At 45.7% G+C, this 25,202-nt stretch overlaps 1 protein-coding gene across 2 annotated transcripts in view; it reads left to right on the top strand.

Moving 5' to 3' along the window:
* The window catches only part of CLCN7 (chloride voltage-gated channel 7), a 279,608-nt gene extending 254,621 nt beyond the window's left edge, over window positions 1-24,987 (top strand). For both annotated transcript variants that reach the window (XM_033914321.1, XM_033914322.1), the window contains 6 exons: window positions 9,258-9,343; window positions 12,035-12,167; window positions 17,991-18,050; window positions 23,606-23,782; window positions 23,946-24,026; window positions 24,480-24,987. In XM_033914321.1, coding sequence (XP_033770212.1) covers window positions 9,258-9,343; window positions 12,035-12,167; window positions 17,991-18,050; window positions 23,606-23,782; window positions 23,946-24,026; window positions 24,480-24,566 — 624 coding nt within the window. In that variant the 3' untranslated portion in view covers window positions 24,567-24,987. The remainder of the gene's footprint in view (window positions 1-9,257; window positions 9,344-12,034; window positions 12,168-17,990; window positions 18,051-23,605; window positions 23,783-23,945; window positions 24,027-24,479) is intronic.
* The last annotated feature ends 215 nt before the right edge of the window (window positions 24,988-25,202 follow it).

Below are 25,202 nucleotides of genomic sequence, written 5' to 3' on the forward strand. Positions count from 1 at the left end.
CTCGCACCTTTACCAAAGTGATGATGGTGGTGGCGGCAATGCACCTCTGCAAAGCTGAGATTCAGGTGCACCCATATTTGGATCATTGGCTCATCAGAGCTCCATCCAAGGAGGAAGGCGGGCTGGCAGTTTCAAGAGTGGTGCAACTCCTCCAAGACTTTTGATGGATAATCAACTTCAAGAAGAGTCAGGTAGAACTGACTAAATGCCTGGCGTACCTGGGAGTATTATTTGGCACGGCTCTGGTCCAAGCGTTTTTTTCCAGAGTCGTGCAAAGTGAAGATTCAGAAGCAGATTTCGGAGCTGTTACAAAAGCTGGCTCTCGCGGCTTGCATTATCTGCAGGTCCTGGGGTCAATGATGATGACCATAGAGGTGGTTCCTTGGGCCAGAGCACACATGAGACCCTTTCAAGACTCTCCTTTCTCACTGGTCCCCTCAGACAGACTTGCTATAATAGCTGCTCCCCTGGCTACCTACAACAAAGAGCAGCCTGCAGTGGTGACTGTGGACAACTGCCATTTCCAGAGACATGCCTCTTTGCATCTCCTCCTGGATGTTACTAACTGATGCCAGCCTTTTATATTTTTATTTTTTGGGGGGGGGAGTCTTTGCAATGGACCCTAGTTTTGATGGCTTAGAAGAAGTGGTACATAAATCACCTGGAATTCAGAGCCATTTGAGGAAGTGACGTCACCGATGCGAACGGGAGCTTGATCTCAGAGCTCCGTTCGGGCCCGGTGCTAAATTGTCGAATTCGCTGTGAAAAAGGCACTAAACTTTATTTTCTGTCAGCGGGGAGGAGAGCGCAAGGAGCAGAGACCCCCTGGCAACGCGCAAAAAACTCCCGACGGAGAAAACCGGCCAGCGCACGCTGGAACAAGCGCTGAGCCGGACAGCACATGGCAGCGCGGGCCTGGAGACCAGCGGCGGTGAGGCGGCGCACTTGAGTGGGGCTATAGCGGAGGTGGCTGCAATGATAACCGAACCGGTCCCAGAGTGCTCCCCCGCGGACCCCCTAACCAAGATAGATATGCAGCGCTGGATTTCTGAAGTGAAAGCCGAGATTTCGGCTGTGGCGGTGCAGGTCCGGGAGGTGGTGCAGGAGCTGCGCACGGACCTTGTGGAAGTGGGCACCCGCGTAGAAGTGGTGGAAATGCGTATGGACAGCTGTGAGGAGACAGTGACCGGGATGCAGCGCTCCTTGGAAAGTGCCGCTGCGGATCATCAGCTTCTGCTAGATAAGGTGGAAGACCTGGAGAACCGCACCCGGCGTAATAACTTGTGGGTGCGGGGTTTACCTGAATTGCCGGAATATAAGGATGTCCGCGCTACCACTACTACTTTGCTTCGCTGGCTGTTGCAGAATGACACTCTGGAGCCGGGTCTTGAGTGTGCTCATCGGGCACTGGGGCCCCGCACCTCTAATCAGCCTAAAGATATTGTGCTGTGTCTACAGAGCTTTGTGCTTAAAGAACAGATCTTCCGTAGAGCCCGAGAAATGGGCACGGTGACCTGGGAGGGTCACCGGCTGGAATTCTATCAAGATCTGGCGGCAAGTACACTCCAGAAGTGCAGGGCATTCCGAGAAGTGACTAAGGCTCTGCAGCGTAGCAATCTGCGCTACCGTTGGACTTATCCGTTTGGAGTGGTCATTACTATCAATGGAGTACATACTAGAGTTACTACAGTTCGGGAAGCCCGAACCCTTCTGCAACAAGCAGGCATTGAAGTCCCGGAGGAGCCTGCTTCTTCCGTGGGTGTGGTGCCCAGTCGCGTGGGGCTTCCTACCGCCTCTAGATGGCAGCGAGTGGATCGAGGACCCCGAAGTGGGAGGGGGGGCCGAGGTGGTGGCCCCTCGCTTCAGAATACTGCTTCCGCTTAAAGTAGTCTCCCTTGATGGAGGGCTGCTAACTTTGATCTGCTGTTCCTTCCCCCTTGTGCTAACGGAGGGCTATTCCTCCTGTGGGGGTGAAGTTTACCCTGGGTGACTGTGCTCCTATGCTCTGGTTATGGGGCGGAGTTCTTAGGGGGACATTTCTGGACTGGATATGGGATGGGGGGGTGGGTGCAGAGGGAGAGTTTGGAGGGGTAGCGGGTTGGAGGTGGGGAGTGGACGGTGGAGGGTGGATGGGCAGGTGTGTTTGATCTGGGGTGGGTAATGTTTGTTATTTGATAATTTTGTCTAGCTGTGGGGTGGTGTGACAGGGGCCTCGGGGATTGTTACATTCCTTGTATGTTGGTGGGAGATCTGTGGACTCTCACAAGGGGGAGAGGGGGGTGGAGGGGAGGGGGGGAGGGGGGAGGGGGTTGCAGGGGAGACAGAGGCTGGGTTAGGATCTTTCTCTTTTTGGTATTCTTTACAATATGGGGGGTTTTAGGTTAGTCTCTTACAATGTTCGGGGTCTCAATTCTCCCAATAAGAGGAGGGCTTTCTATAGGGAGCTGATCTGTTTGAAAGCGGATGTTTGCTTTGTTCAGGAAACACATCTGCTCCCAACTCATGAATATCTGGTTCGGGATTCCCGCTTTCCTCAGTAATTTTGGGCCTCTAGGGTGGGTACATCTAAGAGGGGAGGGGTGGGCATTCTCATCTGTATGGGACTTCGGAGTGAAGTACAAAGGGTGGTTAGGGATCCTCAGGGGCGGTATATCATGTTGGAGATCCTCATTGAGGGGTGTTTATATTCTTTGGTCAATGTCTATGCCCCTAATGAAGGTCAGGGGGCCTTCATTCGCGATCTGGTACCTCGCATTCTCCGATTTAAGGGGGGAGCTTTGGTTTTGGGTGGGGATTTTAACCTTACGGTGACTCCGCGTTTGGATAATTCGGGGAGGGCGGATCATTATGGGAGGAGGGAGCGCAAGGCGTTGAAGGAGGCGCTGGCTGCTCTGAATGTAGTTGACTGTTGGCGCTGGCTGCATCCTTTGGATAGGGATTACACGTACTTCTCTGGGCTACACTCCACTTACTCTAGAATAGATGCTTTATTTGTTGAGCGGGGGCTGCTTCGTCGGGTTGAATAGGCGGGGATAGAAGCGATTACGTGGTCGGATCATGCTCCTGTGTGGACCCGATTCCGGGGGGAGGGGGGTAGCTCGGGAATGAAATTTTGGCGTCTGAATGATAGTCTCCTCGACGATCCGGAGGTCGTGGTTCAAATTGAGAGATGGTTACGGGAGTATTTGGAGATGAATTTGGAATGTGGGGCTTTGAAGGAGGCGGTTTGGGAGGGTTTGAAAGCTACGTTGAGGGGCAGATTGATTGCTTTGGCCTCAGCTCGGCAGCGTAAACATAGGGAGGAGGCGGCGGTCTTGTTGCATACTATTGGGAGGCTGGAGAGTCTTCATAAACGCCGACCTTGGGATGTAGTGTTGCGGGAACGTTTGTTCCAGGCACGCAGAGATCTCCAAGCGTTGGATCTGGAGCGTCTACGCTTTAATTTGCAGTTATTACAACAAAAATATTTTGAGTTTTCTAATAAGGCTAGCCGACTGGTAGCCCATCGATCGAAGGTGAGGCAGACGTGCAATCAAATACTGTCCGTTCGGGCGGCTTCGGGAGCACTGTTGCGTAAAGATGAAGATATCCGAGCACGTTTTGTAGAATTCTATTCCCCGGAAGCGGCTGGGTCCTCGCCTGCTCTCGATGATTATTTAACTTCGGTGGGAATGCCTAGGATTGCATTGGTGGATGTGGCCCGACTTGATCGTCCCCTCACGTTGACTGAGGCTCGAGGTGCTTTGCGTTCAATGAAACTTGGCAAATCACCTGGGCTGGATGGCTTTACTGTTAGCTATTACAAGCGGTTTCAGGATCTGTTGTTGCCTCCCCTGCTCAGCTTTCTTAACTCGTTGGAGGGTACCAGTGCGCTACCGTTTTTCATGCGTTTAGCGGGTGTTACAGTGTTGGCCAAAGCGGGGAAAGATCCCCTTCATTGTGCTTCCTATCGACCGATATCCTTGCTAGGGGTGGATACGAAGATATTTACACGGATTTTGGCGGACAGACTGATGAGTTGGATACCTCGGTTGATACATCCGGATCAATCGGGCTTTGTGGTGGGGAGGCAGGTGGGGGATAACACGCGTAGGGTGTATAACCTGTTCGAGCGGGCGCGGTGTGGTGGGCGGGATGCGGTCTTCTTATCGGTTGACGCCGAGAAGGCTTTTGATAGGGTTTCCTGGCCCTTTTTGTTTCGGGTGTTAGATTATGTGGGTCTGGGACCCCGTATGCAGGAATGGATTCGGATCCTTTACACTTGTCCTGTTGGTTGTATTAAAGTGAATGGGAGTTACTCTAATACTTTTTCTTTGGGCCGAGGAACGCGTCAGGGGTGCCCTCTCTCCCCGCTACTCTTTGCCTTGACCGTGGAACCTCTAGCGGGGGAATCCGAATATTAGGGGGGTTACGGTCTCGGACAGTAACTATAAGATGTCTTTGTTTGCGGATGATCTTCTTTTCACGGTGGAGGATCCCGAGAGCTCCTTGCCGGCTATCTTGAGGGAGCTGGAGGAGTTCGGAGGGGTGTCGGGGTTTCGAGTTAATGTTGGGAAATCTGAGCTGCTTAATGTTAATTTACCCCCTAATGGAGTGGATTTCCTTCGGGCTCGGTTTCCGTTTCGTTGGGCTCAGCAGTCTATGCGCTATCTGGGGATCTATTTGGGCCCGCCCGGAACGGAGATTTATGATCTTAATTTTCCCCCGCTTTTTCGTAGTATTCAGCGCGACTTGGCCAGATGGAAGGATCAATATTTTTCATGGTTGGGTAGGGTGGAAATTGTGAAGATGATGATAATGCCTCGTCTACTGTTCTTGTTTCAGGTGTTGCCGCTCTGGGTGAGTAGGCGTACGTTGGAGGGGGTACAGCGGCATATTTTTGCTTTTATTTGGGCTGGCCGGCGGTCTAGGGTGCGTAGGTCGGTTATGTGCTTGGGTCGGGGTGATGGGGGTTGGCTGTCCCCGATGTGGTGAAGTATTACCAGGCGGCCTAGTTGCGTGTTCTGTTGGAGTGGCAAACGCAAGACCCTAAGCTGTGGGTGGAGCTTGAGCAACGCCTGTCTGTTGGGGTTCCCCTGCTGCATAGGCCTTGGGTACCTGGGAGGATACGGCTCGAGCGAGCATTGTCATCTGTTGATACCGCTTTACGGGTTTGGAATATGACTCGGAGCTGTCTGTTATTGGGTAGGCGCCATTCTTGGTATACGCCGCTGCGTTATAATGTAGCCTTTGCGCCTGGATGGGGAGCGGGTGACTTTGCTAGGTGGGAGTCTCATGGACTGGTGTGTGTGGGTCAATTGTGGGATCCGCTATCGGGCTGTCTTAGATCTTTCGCTGAGCTGGATAGGGATTTGTTCCCCTACTTGCAGGTGGTTCACTATTTACGGGCTTCGGGGGCCCTCCGGGACTTACGGGCGGGAAAGACCCCATTTGAGTTATTGTTGGGCCCGACTCTCCGAAAGGGTGCTTTGTCTGCTATATACAGGTGTCTTAATGGTCGGGGGGTTCGACCCTTGCCTTACATGCTAGCCTGGGAAGGGGATTGGGAATCTGATATTTCTTTGGAGACCTGGGGAGATATTTGGAGAGAAGTCGCTTCGGCGGGCATTGCAGCTTTGTTGGTTGAGAATGGGTATAAAGTCCTCTTCAGGTGGTATTATACGCCTCAGGCTATGGCTCATTGGTGCGGGGGGGCGAATGCTCTTTGTTGGAGGGGATGTGGGGAGGTGGGCACCTACTTACACATGTGGTGGTCTTGTGGGCGGGTGAGTGGTTTTTGGACTGAGGTGTTCTCTCGGGTCTCCCGGATTCTTGCATTGCGGGTTCCGGTTGACTGGAGACATGCCCTGTTGTTTTGGCACCAATTGGATCTGGATGGGGGAGACTCTCTATTTTGCAAATTAGCCTTCACTGCTGCCCGGTTGGCTGTAGCGTCCTTGTGGAATCAGGGGCGTTCTCCCACTTGGCATATGGTGGAGCAGCGCTTGACTACGTGGCAGCTTCTCTACCAGTTGACGGCTTTAAGGCATGGTAAACACCATGGCTATGCACATGTCTGGCGCCGGTTTCGGGCCTCTATAGGGATTAGCGGGAGGGGAGAGAGGGGGGTTGGGTTGGTTGGTTAATTGGGAGTTTGAGACTGGGGAGACCCTATTATTACTAATTTTCTGGGTGTGATTATGAGATCCTTTCTCTTTGGGTGGTGTGGGTACTGTGCTTTGTCTTCGGGGGGTGGGTGGGGGGCTTGTGTTGTGGGTTTGCTGATTTGTGGTTCTTATTTGAGTTGTTGGGGTATACATTGCTGTTTTATTCGCTGACAGCACTGTTGATTTGTATCTACATGCTTGTTGTTGTGTGCTTTTGCTGTATACTTTGATATATTTTTCAATAAAAGTTTCCATTTAAAAAAAAAGAATTCAGAGCCATTTGGCTAGCGCTTCTGACACTGGAGAAGTCTCTGGAAGGCAAGGCAGTGCAGTCTATTCTCAGACAATGTGACAATGGTAGAATATACAAACAGGCAAGAAGGCACCAAGAGCACCCCGTTACACCTAGAAGTTTAGCTCCAGATGAGTGGAAGCTCACTTGCATGCTGTCTCAGTGACACACATTGCAGGAATGGAAATGTGCAAGCTGACTTTCTCAGTCGGCAGATTCATGACCCAGGAGAATGATCACTGTCTCCACAAGCATTTGACACCATAGTTCGGTGGTGGGGCCCCCAAAGAAGGATCTAAGGGCCTCAGCAGTGAACGCCAAGACACCTGCTTTTACAGCCTCAGATATGAGCTCAGAAGTGAAGGATTGGATGCATTAGTCCAACTGTGGCCAGATAACAAGCTGTTGTACGTGTTTCCTCCATGGCCTATACTCAGTTGAGTCATTTGCAAGATTACTATCCATTCCGGATTGGTAGTTCTAGTGGCACCCAATTGACCTCTCAGACCGTGGTATGCAAACCTAATCCATCTCTAGAGGGATGAAGGCTTCAGACTGCCAGTCGAAGTGGATCATCCTCCTCAGGGACCAGTTCCTATCAAGAATCTGAAGCACTTTGGGCTTACAATATGGCTCTTGAGCAAGCAGCTTTGACAAGCAAGAGTTATTCAGACATGATTGCCACCACATTGCTCAGAGCTAAGAAGCCATCCATGGTGGCAGCCTATGCTAAGGCCTGGTGTGTGCTAAAGGATGTTGAGCCCTTACAAGCTTCAATTTCAGTAGTTCTGGACTTTTTGCAGGAAGGACTTCAAAGGGGCTCTCGGTAGGTTCTCTGAAAGTGCAGATAGCACTTCTTTCCTGTTTCTAAGCTTAGGGGGAAAGAGGCTGTTTGGTCTCTTACCCATATCTTGCCCGGGTCATTAAAAGGGCACTGCAGTTGTGCCCTCCAGTGCGTTTCCCTTCCTTTTCCTGGAACCTTAACATTGTGTTGCAGGGTCTCGGTACAGCTCCGTATGAGCCCTTACGAGAAGCTTCCCTTTTGGATCTTACAGGCAAGAAAGTATTCCTGGTTGCGTTTACGTCAGCGAGACAAGTTTCCGAGTTACAAGCTCTTTCCTGCAGGGAACCGTTCCTTAGGATCACGGAAGCAGAGCTCGCATAGTTCCGTCCTTCTTACCAAAAGTAGTCTTAGCCTTCCATGTCAATCAAGAAGTCTGTTTGCCCGCTTTTCACCCTAAGGGGCCTAAGGAAAAGGATAAAGTGTTGCATTTGCTGGGTGTCAAGCAAGTATTTCTTCGGTACCTGGAAGTTAACAATGAGTTTTACCTTTTGGATCACCTTTTTGTTCTGACTAATCATGCCAAGAAAGAGAGGCCGGTGTCTAAAGCCTCGATTTCCAGATGGATTAAAATGGCCATTGCCTCCATATATGTGGACTGTGGTAAACAGCCACCAATCGCATTGAAAGCACACTCCACTAGGGGGTTTCTGCCTCTTGGGCAAAGACTAGGGCTGTCTCGCCTGAGGAGATTTGTAGAACAGCTACACGGTCTACTACTTTACATACCTTCACCACATTCTATAGGGTGGATGCAACAGCTGGGAAAGACATCACTTTTGTGGCCTCCATCTTAAAGGCAGGCACAGCAGGTCCACCCTAGACTCTGGGTACTGCTTTGGTATGTTCCTATTGTTTCAGGACCACTAGACACATTGCACTAGAAAAATAAAATAGGTTCTTACCTCAATAATCTTCTTTCTTGTAGATGTCTAGTGGTCCTGAAGTCCTGCCCTGTGAATGGGTATCACTTGCCTTCTGCCTTAGGATCATTCTGGATTTGAAGAATTTGCTTGTCTCTCAGAGCAGCTGAGAGAGAAAGAGAAAAAAAACCCAGAGATAATATATAGAACAGTCCTCAAGTCCATACAGTCTGGTTTAAATCCCTTCTTAATAGTAGGACATGTGAGTAGCTACGGACTCTATACATGGTTACTGCTAGTTGCACAAGTTTGGATACTTTAATGTTGTTTACTATGTTTGTTACAGGACAGAACAGAATTGTAGTGTTGGGGAATTTTCCTCCTTCAGTTATGTCCTTTATTATAGTGCTACTTGATTGCTTTTGAACGAACTGAGAGAGCAGGAGCAGTTCCCTGGGAAGGATGTGGAGTTAAAAAAACATGATTGACAGTTTTCTGCATGCAAATTCTTGAATGGTCTGAAAGAGGGTTTGAACTGTGCTACTGTTCTGGAGCCTTTTATGGGGCAGTTCAGTAACCACATCTATAAAGCAATCTGAGGGCACATGGTTGGCACTTTTTCTATAAAGGAAATAAGCACTTACTGGGTAGGAAGTGAGGAGTGGCCTAGTGGTAGAACTGTTGCCTCTTCACCCAGAGGTTGTGGGATCAAATCCCAGAACTGCTCCTTGTGACCCTGGGCAAGTCACTTAATCCTCCATCACCCCAGGTAAAAAATAAGTACCTGTATATATATAAACTGCTTTGAATGTGTAACCACAAAAAGGCGGTATATAAGTCCCATTCCCTTTCACCTTATATATGCGCTTAAGTGTGAGTGCTTATGCCAGCAATAGGGCTGGTGTAAGTGTGCTCATATTCTGGAGATGCTTGCTCTTGGAGGTTGCACATAGTTGCAGAATACCACTGAGGTGGCATACCAGCATATACGTACATGTGTGTATGTGCTGCTATTCTGACGATATGCACATATGTGGAACCTAAATGAAGGTGCTTACACTGAGCAGAAAAGTTCTTGAATATATCGCTCATCTTCCTGTCTCATCCCATTTCAGGGTCTGTATGATATTCATATCAAACTTCAGAGTGTCCCTTTCCTTCACTGGGAAGCTCCAGTGACTTCACACTCCCTCATCTCCAGGTAATCACTACATGCTGGAACAAATACTGATGATGTCTGATCACTGCCATTCTGGACATGATAGTCAGGCTGTGCAGTAGATCATAGGATGTGAACGAGTTAGGACTTTTCTGCTTCTTCTTTTCTAAAAAATTTTGACTGTGGCACCGAAAGCAACTACTGTATTTTTTGCTCCATAAGTCACATCTGACCATAAGATGCACCCTAGATTTAGAGAAGGAAAACAAGAAAAAAAAATTCTGAACCAAATGGTGTGCCCTGTATCCTGTCTGGTGGTCTAGTGGTAGGCTGGGACAGGGTACAGGGCATGTCTAGGGTGGACATGACTAATGGTAGGCACGTGTAGTGGCAGCCAGCCAGCCAACCTTGTAAATGAACGTTACAAAAAAGCCAACTTTTAACAGTATGTTTGAGCTTCACCTAAAGCCTTTAAAATACACTAATGCAACAAGTTGAGCCATTCTAAAGCCATTTCTGTACTGTTATTGGAGATGTAAATGCACGCCCTTCACAAGACTGACACGTAAATTGCAATAGAAGTCCTCGACTATATCCCCAAGGACAATTAATCAGCAACATGTGTAACGTGTAGGAGGTAGAGAATGACACGGGAGAAAAATTTATCACCGTCTCTGCGAGCTCCGTCCCCATCCCTGCCCTGTCCCTGGGAGCTCAGTCTCCATCCCCACCCTGCAAACTGTCAGATCCCATCCGCACAAGGCTAGAATAGTTATGATTTTATACTGAACTTATTTTATTTAAGTATAAAAAGAGACAATATTCTGTATAATTGTCATTTTATGAACACAAATAATTCAGAGCAAGGATCAACAAAACCCCTGTCTTCCCTCCCTTTCACAAATATCCCCTCCACTATTGTGAAAACTGAACAAAACAAATTACTACAGAATGCTACATAGAAAAATCAAGCTAACAGAATACTTCAGTCACACATGGCAGTAATAGATAGTGTTAGGGGAGTGCAACTAGGGCAACTGCCCCCTGGTCAGAGAGAGAGAGCCCTAAGCCAGCTGGAAGCTAAAGAAGCACAGCCTGGGCTTTGCGGTCCCCAGTTATATCTAATACCAGCAGGATACATATTTCAAATCTGAAATATTCTAATCACAAAATATAAAACAAATTAATTTTTTTCTACCTTTTGTTGTTGAATTTTATTCTTCAAATCACATTGGTCTCAGGCTTTGGTCTTGGGTTCCTTCTTTTTCATCGTGGCATGGCTGGCTCCTGAAGGTAAAATAGGTGCAAGAGTGGTTGGGGAAGAGATACCGAGTCTAACATGGGCGCAATTTTTTTTACCACAGGAGCAAGACTTTTCACCACTCCCACAGGGCGGTAAAAGGTCTTGTCCCCATTCCTGCGGTAAACCAGTTGCAAATGTCTCCATTCCTGTGGATTTACTGCGGTGACCATGGTTTACCATGGTAAACGGTCCCCGTGTCATTCTCTAGTAGGAGGTTCTCACTCGTTATCTGTAAACTGCAAAAATACCAGGCTGACAGTTGATGGAAACCCCCACAGAAGATAAAGGGAAAACACATAAAGCCCCGGTTTACTTGCAAATAATTTGTTTCCCTTAGACCGCCACTCTTATAAACCAGACCGCCAGACCAAGAGTGGCTTTTTTTCACCATTATTGAAAGCTCCCTATTGCTACTCCTTAAATATCCTGTTTCAATAGTATCCCTCAAAGATACTCCACACCGAACTATCCGCTTTTGAGCAACTGCTGGCTTCCCTCTCCATCTTAGTTTAAAAGTTGCTCTATCTCCTTTTTAAACTTTAGCACCAGCAGCCTGGTTCCATCCTGATTAAGGTGGAGTCCATCCTTTCGGAATAAGCTTTCCCTTTCCCAGAAGGTTGCCCAGTTCCTAATCAGTCTAAATCCCTCATCTCTGCCCCATTGTCTCAATGCCCAGAGACTTCGGAGCCCTGCCTACATCTTGGGTTTTCCGTGTGAAACTGGAAGCATTTCTGAAAATGCTACCCTGGAGTATATCACTGTGGGATTGTTGACTTGCTATTGTTCAGTGGATGACATAACATGACATAAAAATCCATTTATATACCTCTGTACCTTTCAGTTCTAAGAGGTTTACAACAGAATTAAGAACTGTACAAACACAGTAGATTATAAGCTCATTTATAAAATTTATCAAATAACTGAGTCTTCGGCATCTTTCTAAAAACCTGATAGAAACTGGAACCAAGGTGTTCTTTTTTTGTTGTTGTTTATCCCAGTCAAAACATATAGTTGAGAACCTCCCCTGAATGTAGCTAGAAACAGATGATGTGGAACAGCACATTGACTTAGCCACATGGAGGGAATGCTCTATTCAACCAGCCAATTTAAACACACAAATAGTTTTGAAAATTGTTCTGGTTATTTGGTGACAGAGTGGGTGACTGAGGCTTGACAGGTTGTATAATTTGCTGCTGACGGAGGTGGTAATATAAGATTATGGTGATGTAGTATCCATGACTTTGAGACCACATTGGTCACATCTGAAAAAGAAGCTTGTTTAACTCTGGCTAATTGTAACATTAGTCCAGTAAAATGTGTTACAATCTGCAATGAATCCACTACACAGGGGCTATAATGTCTTTTTGCTCTTCTTATGCTAAAGCTGTAAACTGTTTTTATAGTTACATTTGTGCCTTTTGCTCCTGCAGGGAAGTGATGAGTGCCCCGGTCACTTGCATAAAGAGGCGGGAGAAAGTGGGTGTCATTGTCGATTTCCTGAGTGACACTTCATCTAATCATAATGGTTTTCCAGTAGTAGAGAATAACTCAGATACAACACAGGTGAGTGATCTTTTATTTTTATGGCCGAGTTAGAGACATTGAGGTGAGGAATTCGAAGAACATGTTTCCAGGTGAAGGGCAACAATATGTTCCCCCAGTATAATAGAAGAGGGTATATAAATTTTTAAAATAAATAAATAAGATCTTGTCTTATCATGGCTTGACGGATTCATGTGTAATCCTTACTTGAGAGAGACATCTCCATCCCTCTCTCTCTCAGCCCAGGAGTGATGCAAGATTGTTAGCAGTTGAATGCTACAGACTAATGCTGCCCGATTCAGGAAAATAATTTTCGATTTGATTCAGCCTATTCAATTGATTTTTCAATTTGATTCGATTTTCCTGCCCAAGTGGGTGTTTGTTTTTTTTTTTGGGGGGGGGGTTTCAAATATACTGGTGGGTTTATTTTATAGCCTCTTCACCCACTTTGCCTTCTACTACCCACACTGGCACTGTGGTATAAACAAAATAAACCCCCCCAAATTTTCCTCTCTTTGTTAAATCCTAGCTCACGTTCACAGTCTAACACCACTTCTGACAGGATACACATTTCAAATCTGACATATTGTAATCACAAAATAGAAAATAAAATTATTTTTTCTACCTTTTGTTGTCTGGTCATTATTCAAATCATTTTGGTCCCAGGCTCTAGTTGTCTTCTGATAACTTGCTTGCCAGGGTCTCCTGCCCATTTGTTGTTTTCTTCTTTCTCTGTGCTAACCATCCATCTTCCATCTCTGTCCTCCCCTTCCGTTTCCCTTCCCTCCCCAGGAGGTCTGGCATCTTTCCTTTTTTTCGCCTCCATCCCCAGATACACCTTTTCTCAACTACCCTTTCATTCTTCAGCTCTCCCTCCTTTCCCACCACCCCAGGGTCCACCATCTCTCCCTTTCTCTTTCCAACTACATTCCTATCCAGTGTCTCTATCCCCCCCTCCACACCATCCCTTGTGTCCAACTTCTCCCCCTTTCTGTTACTTCCCTCCCTAAATCCCATTTTCCTCCATCTCTCTCCCTCTCCTCTGTTTTCAGACCCATTATTTCTTTCCTCCAAAGACCGGCATATGCATGTCTCTTTGAACCCCCCCCTTCCCTTCCTCCCTCCGTGTACTTCTACATCAGGGCCCCCCTCCCCAAAGGTCTGTCCCCCCCAAAGGCCTGCACCCCCACCTCTGAAGGCCTGCACCCCACCCCTGAAGGCCTGTCCCCTCGAAGGCCTGCACTACCCCCCTGAAGGCCTGTACCCCACCCCTGAAGGCCTGTTACCCCTTAAGGCCTGCACCAACCCCCGGAAGGCCTCTCTCCCCTCCAGAAGGCCTGCGTGTTCCCCCCCTGATCTCCCACACATCCATTTACCTAATGCCAGCAGCGGAGCAGCCTGCAGAGAGAATCGCCGGTAGTTTAGCGATCCTTGCAAGTTGCCATAGGCCTCTGGAGCTGTCTTCCCTCTGCCGCGGTCCCGCCCTTCTTCTGACATCAAAGGCAGGATGGCGGCAGAGGGAAGACAGTTCCTGAGGCCTATAGCAACCTGCAAGGATCGCTAAACTACCGGCGATCCTCTCTGCAGGCTGCTCCACTGCTGGCATTAGGTTATTGGATGCGCGGGAGGCAAGGGGGGAAGCCGGACACCGCAGCACTTCCCGACTGACCCTCGCCCTCTAAAGCAGGAGTGGCAGCTGCCGGCCAGCAAGAGGCAGTGCTGCCAATCCTGCTTTAGGCGGCAAGGTGAGAGGGTCAGTCACTGAATCGGGAAGCCGATTTTTGTTTTGTTTGTTTTTTTAATCGATTCGAATCGATTCACCCGAAGTGAATCGGTGAATCGATTTGAATCATGAATTGGGCAGCACTACTACAGACTTCTTATCTATCATTTAGCTGAATGGGTCTGATTGTATCTCAGCTGCATACTGTTGTGTCAAACTCTGAGAGGTCAATGTAACAAGCTGTGTGTTGGAATAGTGCACAATTTCCTTAAACATGAGCTAAATAAAATGGAAAGAGCGTTAGCTGTTCAAAAAGGATATTTTAATAAGTTTAAGGATGTGTGGGGGCCATTAATAAATTATTGTAAAGAATAGTTATCATTTTTTCCTGCTTTTACATAAATTAAAGAATGGGGAGGGGGGGTTGACTTTTTATTATTGGTTATGAAGGGAATGAATGATTTTATTATATTGTTTGTATTAAATGATATTAGAATGGTGGATGGGAAGGGATAAATTTTATTTTGGGAAAAATTTGTGGTATTTCAAGTGATGTATTAAGTTAATTTGTTATTACTTAATGTACACTTGATGTAAATATAAAATGAATAAAGAATATAAAAAAAAAAACATGAGCTAAAAAAAATTGTATTCCTGATGCAGTAAACTTAATGGTATGCAATTACTGCAGTACTAGAAAACACATCACACCGTGCTGCAGTTACATGCTATAGCATTCTCCATTTGGCAGAAATCAGGTTTTCTTTCCTGTCAGTAATGACTTAATCCCCATTCAGGGCTAGATTCTCAAAAATTTGCGTAAAAAGCAGACAGGCTACTGTTGCAGCCATTATAGTAGTGATTTTAAAAAAGCGAGTCATTCTCCCAAAAACGCTCATGCAAATGAGGTTGGCAGAGAGTAGCAAATATTTGCTAAATTTGCATGTGCCCATCACTGGTGATAGCGATGGGCACATGCGCAGAATAAATGCAAAAAAACTTTTAAAACCCAACCAACAATAAACCAAGCCGCCAAAGACAAGCAACCCTCCACCCAACAGTGGGAGAGATGCCCACTCTCCAGCTGCCAAGCAACACCACCCCAGCAGAGGGAGAGATGCCCATTCTCTCTCGCCAACAAGCAACATACACACCCTCCTTGGCAGTGGGAGTGATGCCCATGCACCAGGGAGGGGAAGGCCTGCCATTTTGAAGAAGTGGACCAGCTGGTTAGAGGGAGTAGGCATCCCTCCAGCCAGCCAGCCATGTAAGGGGAGAGGGTCACGGGGGGGGGGGGGGGTTGCATGGCATCAGGAGAGCATCTTTCCCACTGCCAAGGGGCTGTTAGGGAATGTGTTGCTTGGCAGTGGGAGAGATTGGGCATCTTTCACACTATTGGGAGGAGGGGGGTGTTGCTTGGCGGCAGGAGAGCATGGACATCTCTCCCACTGCTGAGGGGATATTTGGGGGGGGTGTTGATTGGTGGCGGGAGAGATTGGCCATCTCTCCCACTGCTGAGGGGTTGTTGGGAGGGGTGTTACTTGGCGGGGAGAGAGTGGGCATCTCTCCTGCTGCCGGGAGGGGTGTGGGGTTATTAGTGTCGGTGACATGGCAGGAGAGAGTGAGCATCTCTCCTGCTGAACTTCAATTTGGGTTGTTTGCAGGGGGGGGGGGAGGGATCTGAGCTGTCAAGCCTTACTTTCCTGTCAGTATCTGAGCCAATTGGCACTCAGGCACTGATTAGAAAGTAAGGCAGCGACAGCTCAGACCTTGTAAATTTTGGATGCAAATGTGGCACGACGAGGTTAGAGAATCACTCGGAGTGATCATTTCAGTATTAATGACCTGATTGTACTACATGTGCATAACAATATCAGAGACTGCTAGAAAACTCAGAAAAGACCTCCCTAAGCTGTTTCAATAATCTGCCGCTAAAATACGGGCATACTAATTCAGCGAGCACATTAAAGGCAGATTTTTGTTGAGAATCTGTCCCTCAGTGTCTGCAAATTCACTTTTAAAAGAAGGAGAGAGAAAGACTTCCTCACCTTGACAAGGCACAAGGAGAACCCCCTGAACTGGAAAGCTCCCAAATTTGTGGCAGCCCTTCAGACTAATAATACCTGGTTGCAGGGAAATCTCTCATGTCAAACTCTTCTGCCATTTTGGAAATTGACAGAAGTACAACTGATGGATATGCAGCACAGGCATTCTTTTATAAAATTATCCCTGAGGTCACGTGCTGCTATGGTGCTAGTGGACAGATAGCGTAGCTGTTTTTAAGTGAAGTTTGGACAATTTCCAGGAGGAAAAGTCCATAGTCTGTTATTGAGACACATGGGGGAATCCACTGCTTGCCCTGGATCGGTAGCATGGAATGTTGCTATTCTTTAGGTTTTCACCTAGTAAGGCTATACCTATGTTCTCCTGCACCTGCCAACATATCTTGCCCTATTTTATCAAGCTACAAGGGGTAACCTTCTATCTATAATCCCCATAATAGCTAGGGAGCTTGGCATAAGAGTTTCCAGAGAAAAGGAGACAGATGGATGGCGGCAAAACAACATAGTCTGGCATCTCTCTCTTGCCCATTTCCCTTCAGTGTCTTCTCCCCACTCTCTCTTGCCCATTTCCCTTGAGCGTCTTCCCCTCTCTCTCTCTTGCCCATTTCTCTTCAGTGTCTTCTCCCCACTCTCCACTTCTCTTCCCAATTTTCCTTCAGCGTTTTCAGCCCACTCTCTCTCTCCACTTCCCTTCAGCGCGCGTGGTCCAGTTGCCATCCTCCCACCCGGAGAGCCTTCCTCCCTCCCTCCCAATCGCCAAAGTCATCTCCGAGTCATCCAAGGGCATCTCCCTCCTTTCCTTCCTTCCCCTCACTTTACCGTGGCGATTTTCTGGGCTTTTTTTCGTCTCCCAGATGCCTGAGCCAGATTTCATCAAGTCGCGTGTGGCTGCCGAAACTTCTCCTCTTACGCAACTTCCTGTTTTCGGTTGTGTTAGAGGAGAAGTTTCGGCAGCCACATGCGACTTGATGAAAGCCAGCTCGGGCAGCTTGGAGATGAAAAACCCCCACAAAACCGCTACGGTAAGGGGAGGGAGATGCCCAATCAGTGACTGCACGCGTTCCCGACCTTAACTGCGGAAACAAGGCCATTCACCGCTCCACAGGGCGATGAATGGCCTTATTCCCGTACCTGCGGCAAAGACGACTTTTTCTCCTACCATTTCAGCGGGTTACCTGCGGCTAGCCGCGGGTAACAGCCACTGTGTCATTCTCTAGTGTAGATCACTTGGTATCTTTATAAATTGAGCTCTTGCAGGAGATTTTACACTGGAAGTATAAATATGTGTCAGATGCCATTAAACTTGTATAAACGCGTCACTGAGAATTTTTGAATAGGGTTGGGTTCATATTTAAAAGCTCTTTTTTTGTAATTAATACATTTTGGTACATTGTTGATTTACTCTTATTTTTCTGCTGGCATTGCCAAATAGTACTTGTTTTGTCATCATGTTTTCTTTTTTTTGCTATTAGATTGTCATGTAGCAATAATTTTTGTGTTTCTTGGATATTTACAGTTGAAACTAGAACAGAAAGCAAAATTACAGAACTGAGATGTGTAGTATTGTCATTGATATATACACTTATGGAGGGAGTATTCCGCATAGGACTGTATGTGAAAGTGTCATAGAGAAAAAAAAAAAAATTGAAACAGCCTTTACTTGCTAGCTTCCAGCCAGTGCATGGAGTGCCCTTTAACACAGGGGTGTCCAACCTGCGGCCCCGTGAAGTATTTGTGCAGCCCCGGTCGAGAGCGATGCAGTGTTTTCCTCTGCTGCCCCTGAGTGTTTACCGTCTTGCCAGCTCCCTCCTCTGTCTTGCTGCAGCGTTTGCGCGGCTCCAGAAACATTTTTTTTTGGCCAGTACGGCCCAGGGAAGCCAAAAGGTTGGACACCCCTGCTTTAACACATTACTCTTCCAAGCAGGGACCTTCTATAAATGTCAAAATTACAGCGCTGCATATGCTTTTCAGTGCTATATAAGTGATAAGTAGTAGTAGTACTTTTGCACTACAGTCGAGTGTCTGTCACTCACCTTTTTTTCCCTGTGCTTTCTTTAGCCTCCAAGATTATGTGGACTGATCTTGCGATCACAGCTTATTGTTCTTCTGAAGCATAAGGTAAGTTGCCAAATACAGCACAGTAGCAAAATTGACAGTTGAACGAAAAGCAGAAACATTTATTTGGATTTATTAACCACATTTTCATGAAGAGATTCACCCGAAGCAATTTACAATACATTGAATAGTATAATCAGATACTCAAATGTATTTTCCCTAGGTATTCCAGCTATGGGGTTGAAATTGGATGTTGTGGTTATGTCAGCTTCTTGATTTTTTTGAATAGGAGTGAGTGCTATGTGACCCATTTGTGCAGGTATCTGGCTTGCCTTTAAGAGGTTGTTAAGCAATGAGACCAGCCAGGGGATATGTTCGTTTGGGATATGAGAATATAGGCGTGGAAGGTATTTTTCCAGTATGCAGCTTTTGGTGGATAGTTTTGGGGTTTTTTTTAGTTGGGGAAGTATCTCTTCTTGGGGAAGTGGTTTGAAGTCGTTCCAGATTTGATCTACTGTGCAAGGGTAATAGTAATGAGGTCAGGTTGGGTCTTTGGGTTTGTGGTGTTTGATATATTATTTATTTGTTTTTATATACTCTTAATCTTGTCCAGGAAGTAATTTGCTAGTTCTTGGGCATTAGGTTGGATGTTAATATTTGCTGGGCCTGATTTTGGGAGGATAGTTGTGTGCATTAGTTGAAATAGTTTTTTTTTTAATATCAAAGGTTTTGTTGTCTATTTCTGATACATAGTAGATTTTCTTGGCTACGTGGTGTTGTAGGATTTTATAGCTGATTTCCTTGTTAGTTTATGATTGTGGGAACGGGTTTTCAGCCATTATCTTTCTAGACAGCAACAAGTTTGCTTTTCAACCTATAGGTTGCATTGTACCAAGGGGATTGTTTAGAGATCCTTACATTGCGGGAGCACAAGTGTGCAATAGAGTCTGTTTGGAGAATTGCATTGTCCTAGTTGTATAGCTGTTCTGTGTTATCAGTCATTGACCAGTTCAGTTGGTCAGTTATTTTGGATCAAAATTGATCACGGTCTATTTTGCATCTGCTTAATATTTTCTGTTTGGCTGGTTTGTTGTTAGTGCTGCCCTTGTAGAGGGAGAGAGAGTAAAGGGTAATAGTACCAGGGTACTGAACCAGTCTGAGTCCTAAGGTGAGAATTCTTTCAAATTGGCATGTGATACTTGAGATAATTTCCTGTAGCTTATGGTAGGTTTGAGACCACACTCCTGGTGGGCGATATATCAGTAAGATTCCAATAGTGCTAGGGTAATTGTCAGTTTCATCTTGTAGAGCACATCTCATATGTATATATTTTTTTTTATTTGCAAATTGATTTTTTTATATATATATATTTTATTTATTAAAATTTCAGACATAGTACATTTAAAAATAGAATGAATCAATAGTGACAAACATTATAACTAGACAAATTACAGAATTAATATATTATAACATATCATTGTATGTGGACATATTATAATTTTAAAATAAGAAAACCAAACAAACCATAAAACAGAGCACATATGAGCTGCCATTACCATTTAAGTGAGAAAGAATAAGTAGGAGTTACGAGGGAATTCCAACTAAGTTCCTACAATATTCATCCAGTGGGGTCCACACCCTCCTGCTGCCGGCCCTTTCGAACCCCCGACACTCCCCAACACCCACCTAACACTTCCTCACACACCAACATTCCCCCCTGACACCTCCCGAACCCTCCCCATACCTTTAGGAAATGGCAGCAAGAGGGATGCCCACTCCCTCCTTCTGGCAAGCCACTCTCTTCCAAAACAGCAGGCCTTCCCCTTCCTGATGCATTCTGAGATGCACTGGGGAGGTGCCTAAGGCTTTGATTGGTTTACATGCCTAAGTATCTGGCCAATTAGTATCTTAGGCCACTCCTACTACAATCTAGGAAGCACTGGAACGGGATATCTAAGACTCTGGTTGGCCCAGGTGACCAATCAGATCATCAGGCCCCTCTCCGGTGCATCCCAGAATGCACCAGGAAGGGGAAGACCCGCCACTTTGGAAAAGGCGGGCCTGCTGGCAGGAGGGAGTGGGCATCCCTCTTGCTGGCCATCTTCTAAAGGTACATCGGGGGGGGGGGGTCAGAGGATCTCGGGGGGGCGGGGGTCAAGTGTTGGGAAGTGTTGTGTTTGGGGGATCGATGGGCCTGCACCAGGAGGAACTGGGCATCCCTCCTGCCACGGATAGTGTCAGGGGAGATTCCCTTGCCACGATCAGTTGATGGCAAGGGATCAGGCACAATTCTCTAACCGGCACCTGTGACATAGGTGCCAGTTAGAGAATCGGTGTGGTTAGGTGGAGTTAGGTATCTGTGCATTAGGACAGACGTGATTCTGTATAGGACGCAGTTAGGCAGCTGCTGAGACCGGCGTCCTAAACAGAATTTCCTCCTAAGTGTAGTTACTGGAATAGTGGCTTGATGGTTAGGTATTTCTGCTTGGTTTGGATTTCAATTAGACTGACCAACGTGTTGGACTAGGATTGAATGGTACAGGCTACTGAGGCCTACTTAGGGTTATCTAAACTAAACTAAACTAAACCTTGGGTTTGTATACCGCATCATCTCTACATTCGCAAAGCTCGACACGGTTAACAAGGGTTAGGGTAGAAAGGAACTCCAGTGAAGGAAAAGACAAAATGAAGAGAAAATTTAGAACAGAGTAACCAGAGAGAGGAAGAGTTACATTTTTGAAAATAACCAGGTTTTCAGATGTTTACGGAAGATTTGGAGGGAGCTCAGATTCCTAAGAGGGGAGGTAAAATTGTTCCAGAGCTCAGTGATTCTGAAAGGGAGGGAGGAACCTAGTTTTCCTACAAGGGAAACGCCTTTTCAAGAGGGAAAGGAAAGTTTCAGTTTTTGGGTAGATCTGGTGGAATTGGGGTTAGAGGAATTCCAAGAAAGAGGAATAAAAGGGGGGAGAATGCCGTGTAGGATCTTGAAAGTAAGGCAGGCACATTTGAAGTGGACTCTGGAGATTATCGGGAGCCATAAAAAGGAGGATGGATTGAGGCCTACTTAGGGTTACCAGAAAAAGGAGGACGGATTGAGACATCCGGGTTGTACTTCCATTGCTTTCCCCATTCTCTCTTCCCCATTACCCTTCAGCATCTGTTCCTCTCACACACACCCCCAGCACCCTTTGTGCAGTCCAGCAGCCCCCTCCCTCCCGCTCGCCGTGTCCCGAGCATCTCCCTCCCTTCCTCTTAGCTTCGCAGGAAATTTTTATTTTTCTCTCAACAAGCAGCCAGAGCCTTGAAGCCATGTGCAACTGCTGGAAAGTTCTCCTCTGACGCAACCGGAAACAGGAAGTTGAGTCAGAGGAGAAGTTTCCGCCATCATGCGACTTCAAGGCTCTGGCTGCTTGTTGAGACAAAAATAAAAATTGCCAGCAAAGATAAGGGGAAGTGAGATGCCCGGACCGCGATTGGGAGGGAGGGGGCTGCTGGACTGTGCGATTGGAGATTTTGCATGCGTTCTCTCAATTAATTGCGGGGAATGACCTTGTCTCCGTATCCACAGTGACCAGGTTTTTTTCATCCCCATTTCAGCCGATATCCACGGCTAGCTGCGGGTAACAGTCACCGTGTCATTCTTTAACCAGTAATTTACAGTGCAGTCTCTTATTTAGTTTGACTAGAAGGTAAGCTCCATATAGCAGGGACCATCTCCTACTATTACAAGTCTGGGTGACCTTAGTCTTCAATAGCTGCAACCTAGTTGAGTTTTCAGGATTTCCCCAATGAATATGCATGAGATTATTTATACTTTACAACAATATGCCCAAACGCTAAGAATATTTTACACTGGTGTCCGTGTAAATAAAATACTTCAACAACAACCCTTCATGATATCTTCATATATTGTGTAATTAGATATGGCCTCAGATACACCACCTCCTCCTTATATAATAAATTATGTCGGGAGGGAATAGCGGTGTCTGGGTGTCTTCTAGTATGACCATTTTTTACTTTTTTTGTAACTTTTTGAATGTATATATATTTTAGGAGATTTTTCCATATTTAATAATAATCTTAAGATGAATTTTATACTCAACTTAAGTTCATCCAAAGCTCTCACGCTCCTGGGGCCAAATGATCCGACATGTTTCACAAGTTATTGCTTTTTCAAGGATCCCCCTATGAAATGTATGAAAAACCCCGTTAATATACCTTAACTCTTTACAATCTTAAACTACAACTCCTAAAAATCTCATACTTGTTTGCTTCTATCAAATACAGTACTCACCAGAGTTGGTATATTAACGGGGTTTTTCATTATTATTATTAAATATGGAAAAATCTCCTAAAATATATATAAACTCAAAAAGTTATGAAAAAAGTAAAAAATGGTCATACTAAAAAGTTTGTAGGCCAATGAAGACACCCAGACACCGCTATTCCCTCCCGACATAATTTATTATCTAAGGAGGAAGTGGTGTATCTGAGGCCACATCTAATTACACAATGTATTTAGATATCATGAAGGGTTGTTGTTGAAGTACTTTATTTACACGGACACCAGTGTAAAATATTCTTAGCGTTTGGGCATATTGTTGTAAAGTTTGAAGTTGGAGCCCTTATTGCAAAACTATTGTGCAAGAAGGAGCCATTTTGTTATAATTGCATGAGATTATTTATATACATCAACTTTCCAAATACTCCAGTAAAATGCTTGCGCTGGGAACTTATGTTCTCAAATGCCTAACCCCTGATATCACCAGACATATATTGATTGAATTCCTCACAAACATCAATCATGGGGAAAAATGCCTCAGAAGTTGCAGGTCAAACTTTGCTCTGGAGCTATGAAGGGGAGCTTAGGCTGCTAACTCTCACTCTCATTTCTTCAGGGTTCTAAATAAGAGAAGTCTTCTCTTATTTAGAGCCCTGAAGAAATGATCCTTTGATCATGAAACGTTGGCCACTGTTGGCAACAATTTAAGTGAGAAGAACTGAAAAGTTTTACTCTGTTAAGGAAAAGATAAGTGCTGCTTGCTTTTGTTTATTATTTTATTTGAATTACCCGTTAAGTCACACACTAGGGTTGTTTTGCCTATGATAGAAGTATGGAGGGGAGAGAGTGAGCAAACTAAGCTCCCCTTCATAGCTCCAGAGCAAAGTTTGCCCTGTTTCCCCATGATCGATGTCTGTGAGGAATTCAATCAATATATGTCTGGAGATATCAGGGATTAGGCATTTGAGAGCATAAGCTCCCAGCACAAGCATTTTACTGGAGTATTTGGAACGTTGATGTATATATATTTTTTCTCCAGTTCCTCCTTTGATTGGTTTTTGGGTTTTTTTTTTTTAATTCTTTATTCATTTTACATCATGCATATTCATTGGGGAAATCTTGGTTGCAGTCCTCAAGGATCGAGGATGCCCATCCCTGTACTGTTAGATGGTAGCATAACTTTGTTAGCATTCAACCAGTCTTGCTACAGGACATCTGTAATAAGAGGGATGCTTCTTGGCACACAGGAAAATGTTGCCTTACAGAATGTTGTGATGTACAGTCTCTTACAGGAAACATGCTGTCACTTAAGAGAATCTGGTTTCTTCACTTGCAGGTGTTTGTTGAACGAGAAAACATGAGCCTTACTCAGAGACGACTAAAGTTGAAAGATTTCCGAGACGCCTATCCACGCTTTCCCCCCATCCAGTCTATACATGTATCCCAGGATGAACGTGAATGCTTGATGGATATGACAGAATTTATGAACCCCACACCCTACACTGTACCACAGGTACTAGTACTGAGCATACTTCAACTATGAAATGGGTGCAGGTGACACAAGAGGGTCTTACATTGATTCCACTGAGCATATGAAATTCCTGTGTATATGCAGTGACTTTGTGCTCAGTGTCATGCTGTGTGGTCAGTAACTGAGTACTGTTTTCCTGCTGCAGGATGCTTCACTTCCACGGCTGTTTAAATTGTTCCGTGCTCTGGGTCTCCGGCATTTGGTAGTTGTAGATGGTCATAACCGGGTAAGTACTGTGCAGTTCCTGGATTGCATGCATATGGCTCACAAATCTGTGATGCAGAGTGAGGGTCTTTTGCTCCAAATGTCGGGGCCTTTTTACGAAAGATTGGCACACACAGTAAGTAACTGTGCTTTTCCCTACATTCCTGTTTATAATTGAATTTGTTTTTATTATTCAACTTTTTTTTAATTTTTTTTTTTTGTAAACCACTTAGATTGTGAAATAGGCAGTATATCAGATTGAAATAATCTTGAAACATGAGAGCACATGTTCTTCTATATTTATCTTCATAGATGGAGGGGGGAATGGTATACTAGGTTCTCTGCTTTCTTTCCCTTCAGGTGTAGCTATGTTGTGGGGAGGGGGGGAGGTAACACATGGTTTTCTGATTTCTGTTGCCAGAATGCTGGGGATGTTAACCCATGTTTTCCTGCTTTCTCTCCCCACCTCTCCTAGGTGGTAGGGTTAGTGACCCGGAAGGACCTGGCTCGTTATCGCATTGGCAGAGAAGGACTGGAAGAGCTTTACCTGGCACAGACATGATCTTTGCTGCCATCTGCTGTTGCTACAATGCCACTGCCTTTTTGGAGGGTGCTGCCAATGCTGCTGGTTCCTTCTCTCCAGACCTGCTTTTTCTGCAGGTTCCAAGCTAGAGGCTGAATTCAGCTACATACCCTCTAAAATGAACTCCTTTTGCAGTGCCCCAAGCTGGACTCTTATGCTCAGAACAGTGTTAACGCCACCTTTCTGGTTTTGGGGTTTTTTTTAATCTGTATGTAGGGATGATTTTCTGTTACATTTTAATAGCTTTAGTTCAAATTTGTCTTCTATTTGATTATTTTCATGTTTTCCTTGAAGGATCAAATCAGATGTGTTTTTACTGTCTGCATGTCATCCTCTCTTATGAGCGGTGTAAGGCGATGCAGTGCTGCTTTAGTGTTATTCCTTTAAATTTTTGGAGACACGTGGTTGAAGTTATGGGGTTTTTTTTTTTTACCTGTCTCCTGTACATTTGTCATTCTATGAACCAGACCCAATCAAGAGGTCATCTGTATTAGTTTTTGAAAGGCAAAATATTTCTATGTAAATGTTTAAAGAGAATGTGCAAGAATTTTTTGGGAAAACAGTAAAGCTGTCCTTTGTTTTGATTGAAGGCATTATTAGCCATTTCCTGGAGAA

This window comes from Geotrypetes seraphini, chromosome 11 (assembly GCF_902459505.1).
Source record: "Geotrypetes seraphini chromosome 11, aGeoSer1.1, whole genome shotgun sequence".
Lineage (NCBI taxonomy): Eukaryota > Metazoa > Chordata > Amphibia > Gymnophiona > Dermophiidae > Geotrypetes > Geotrypetes seraphini.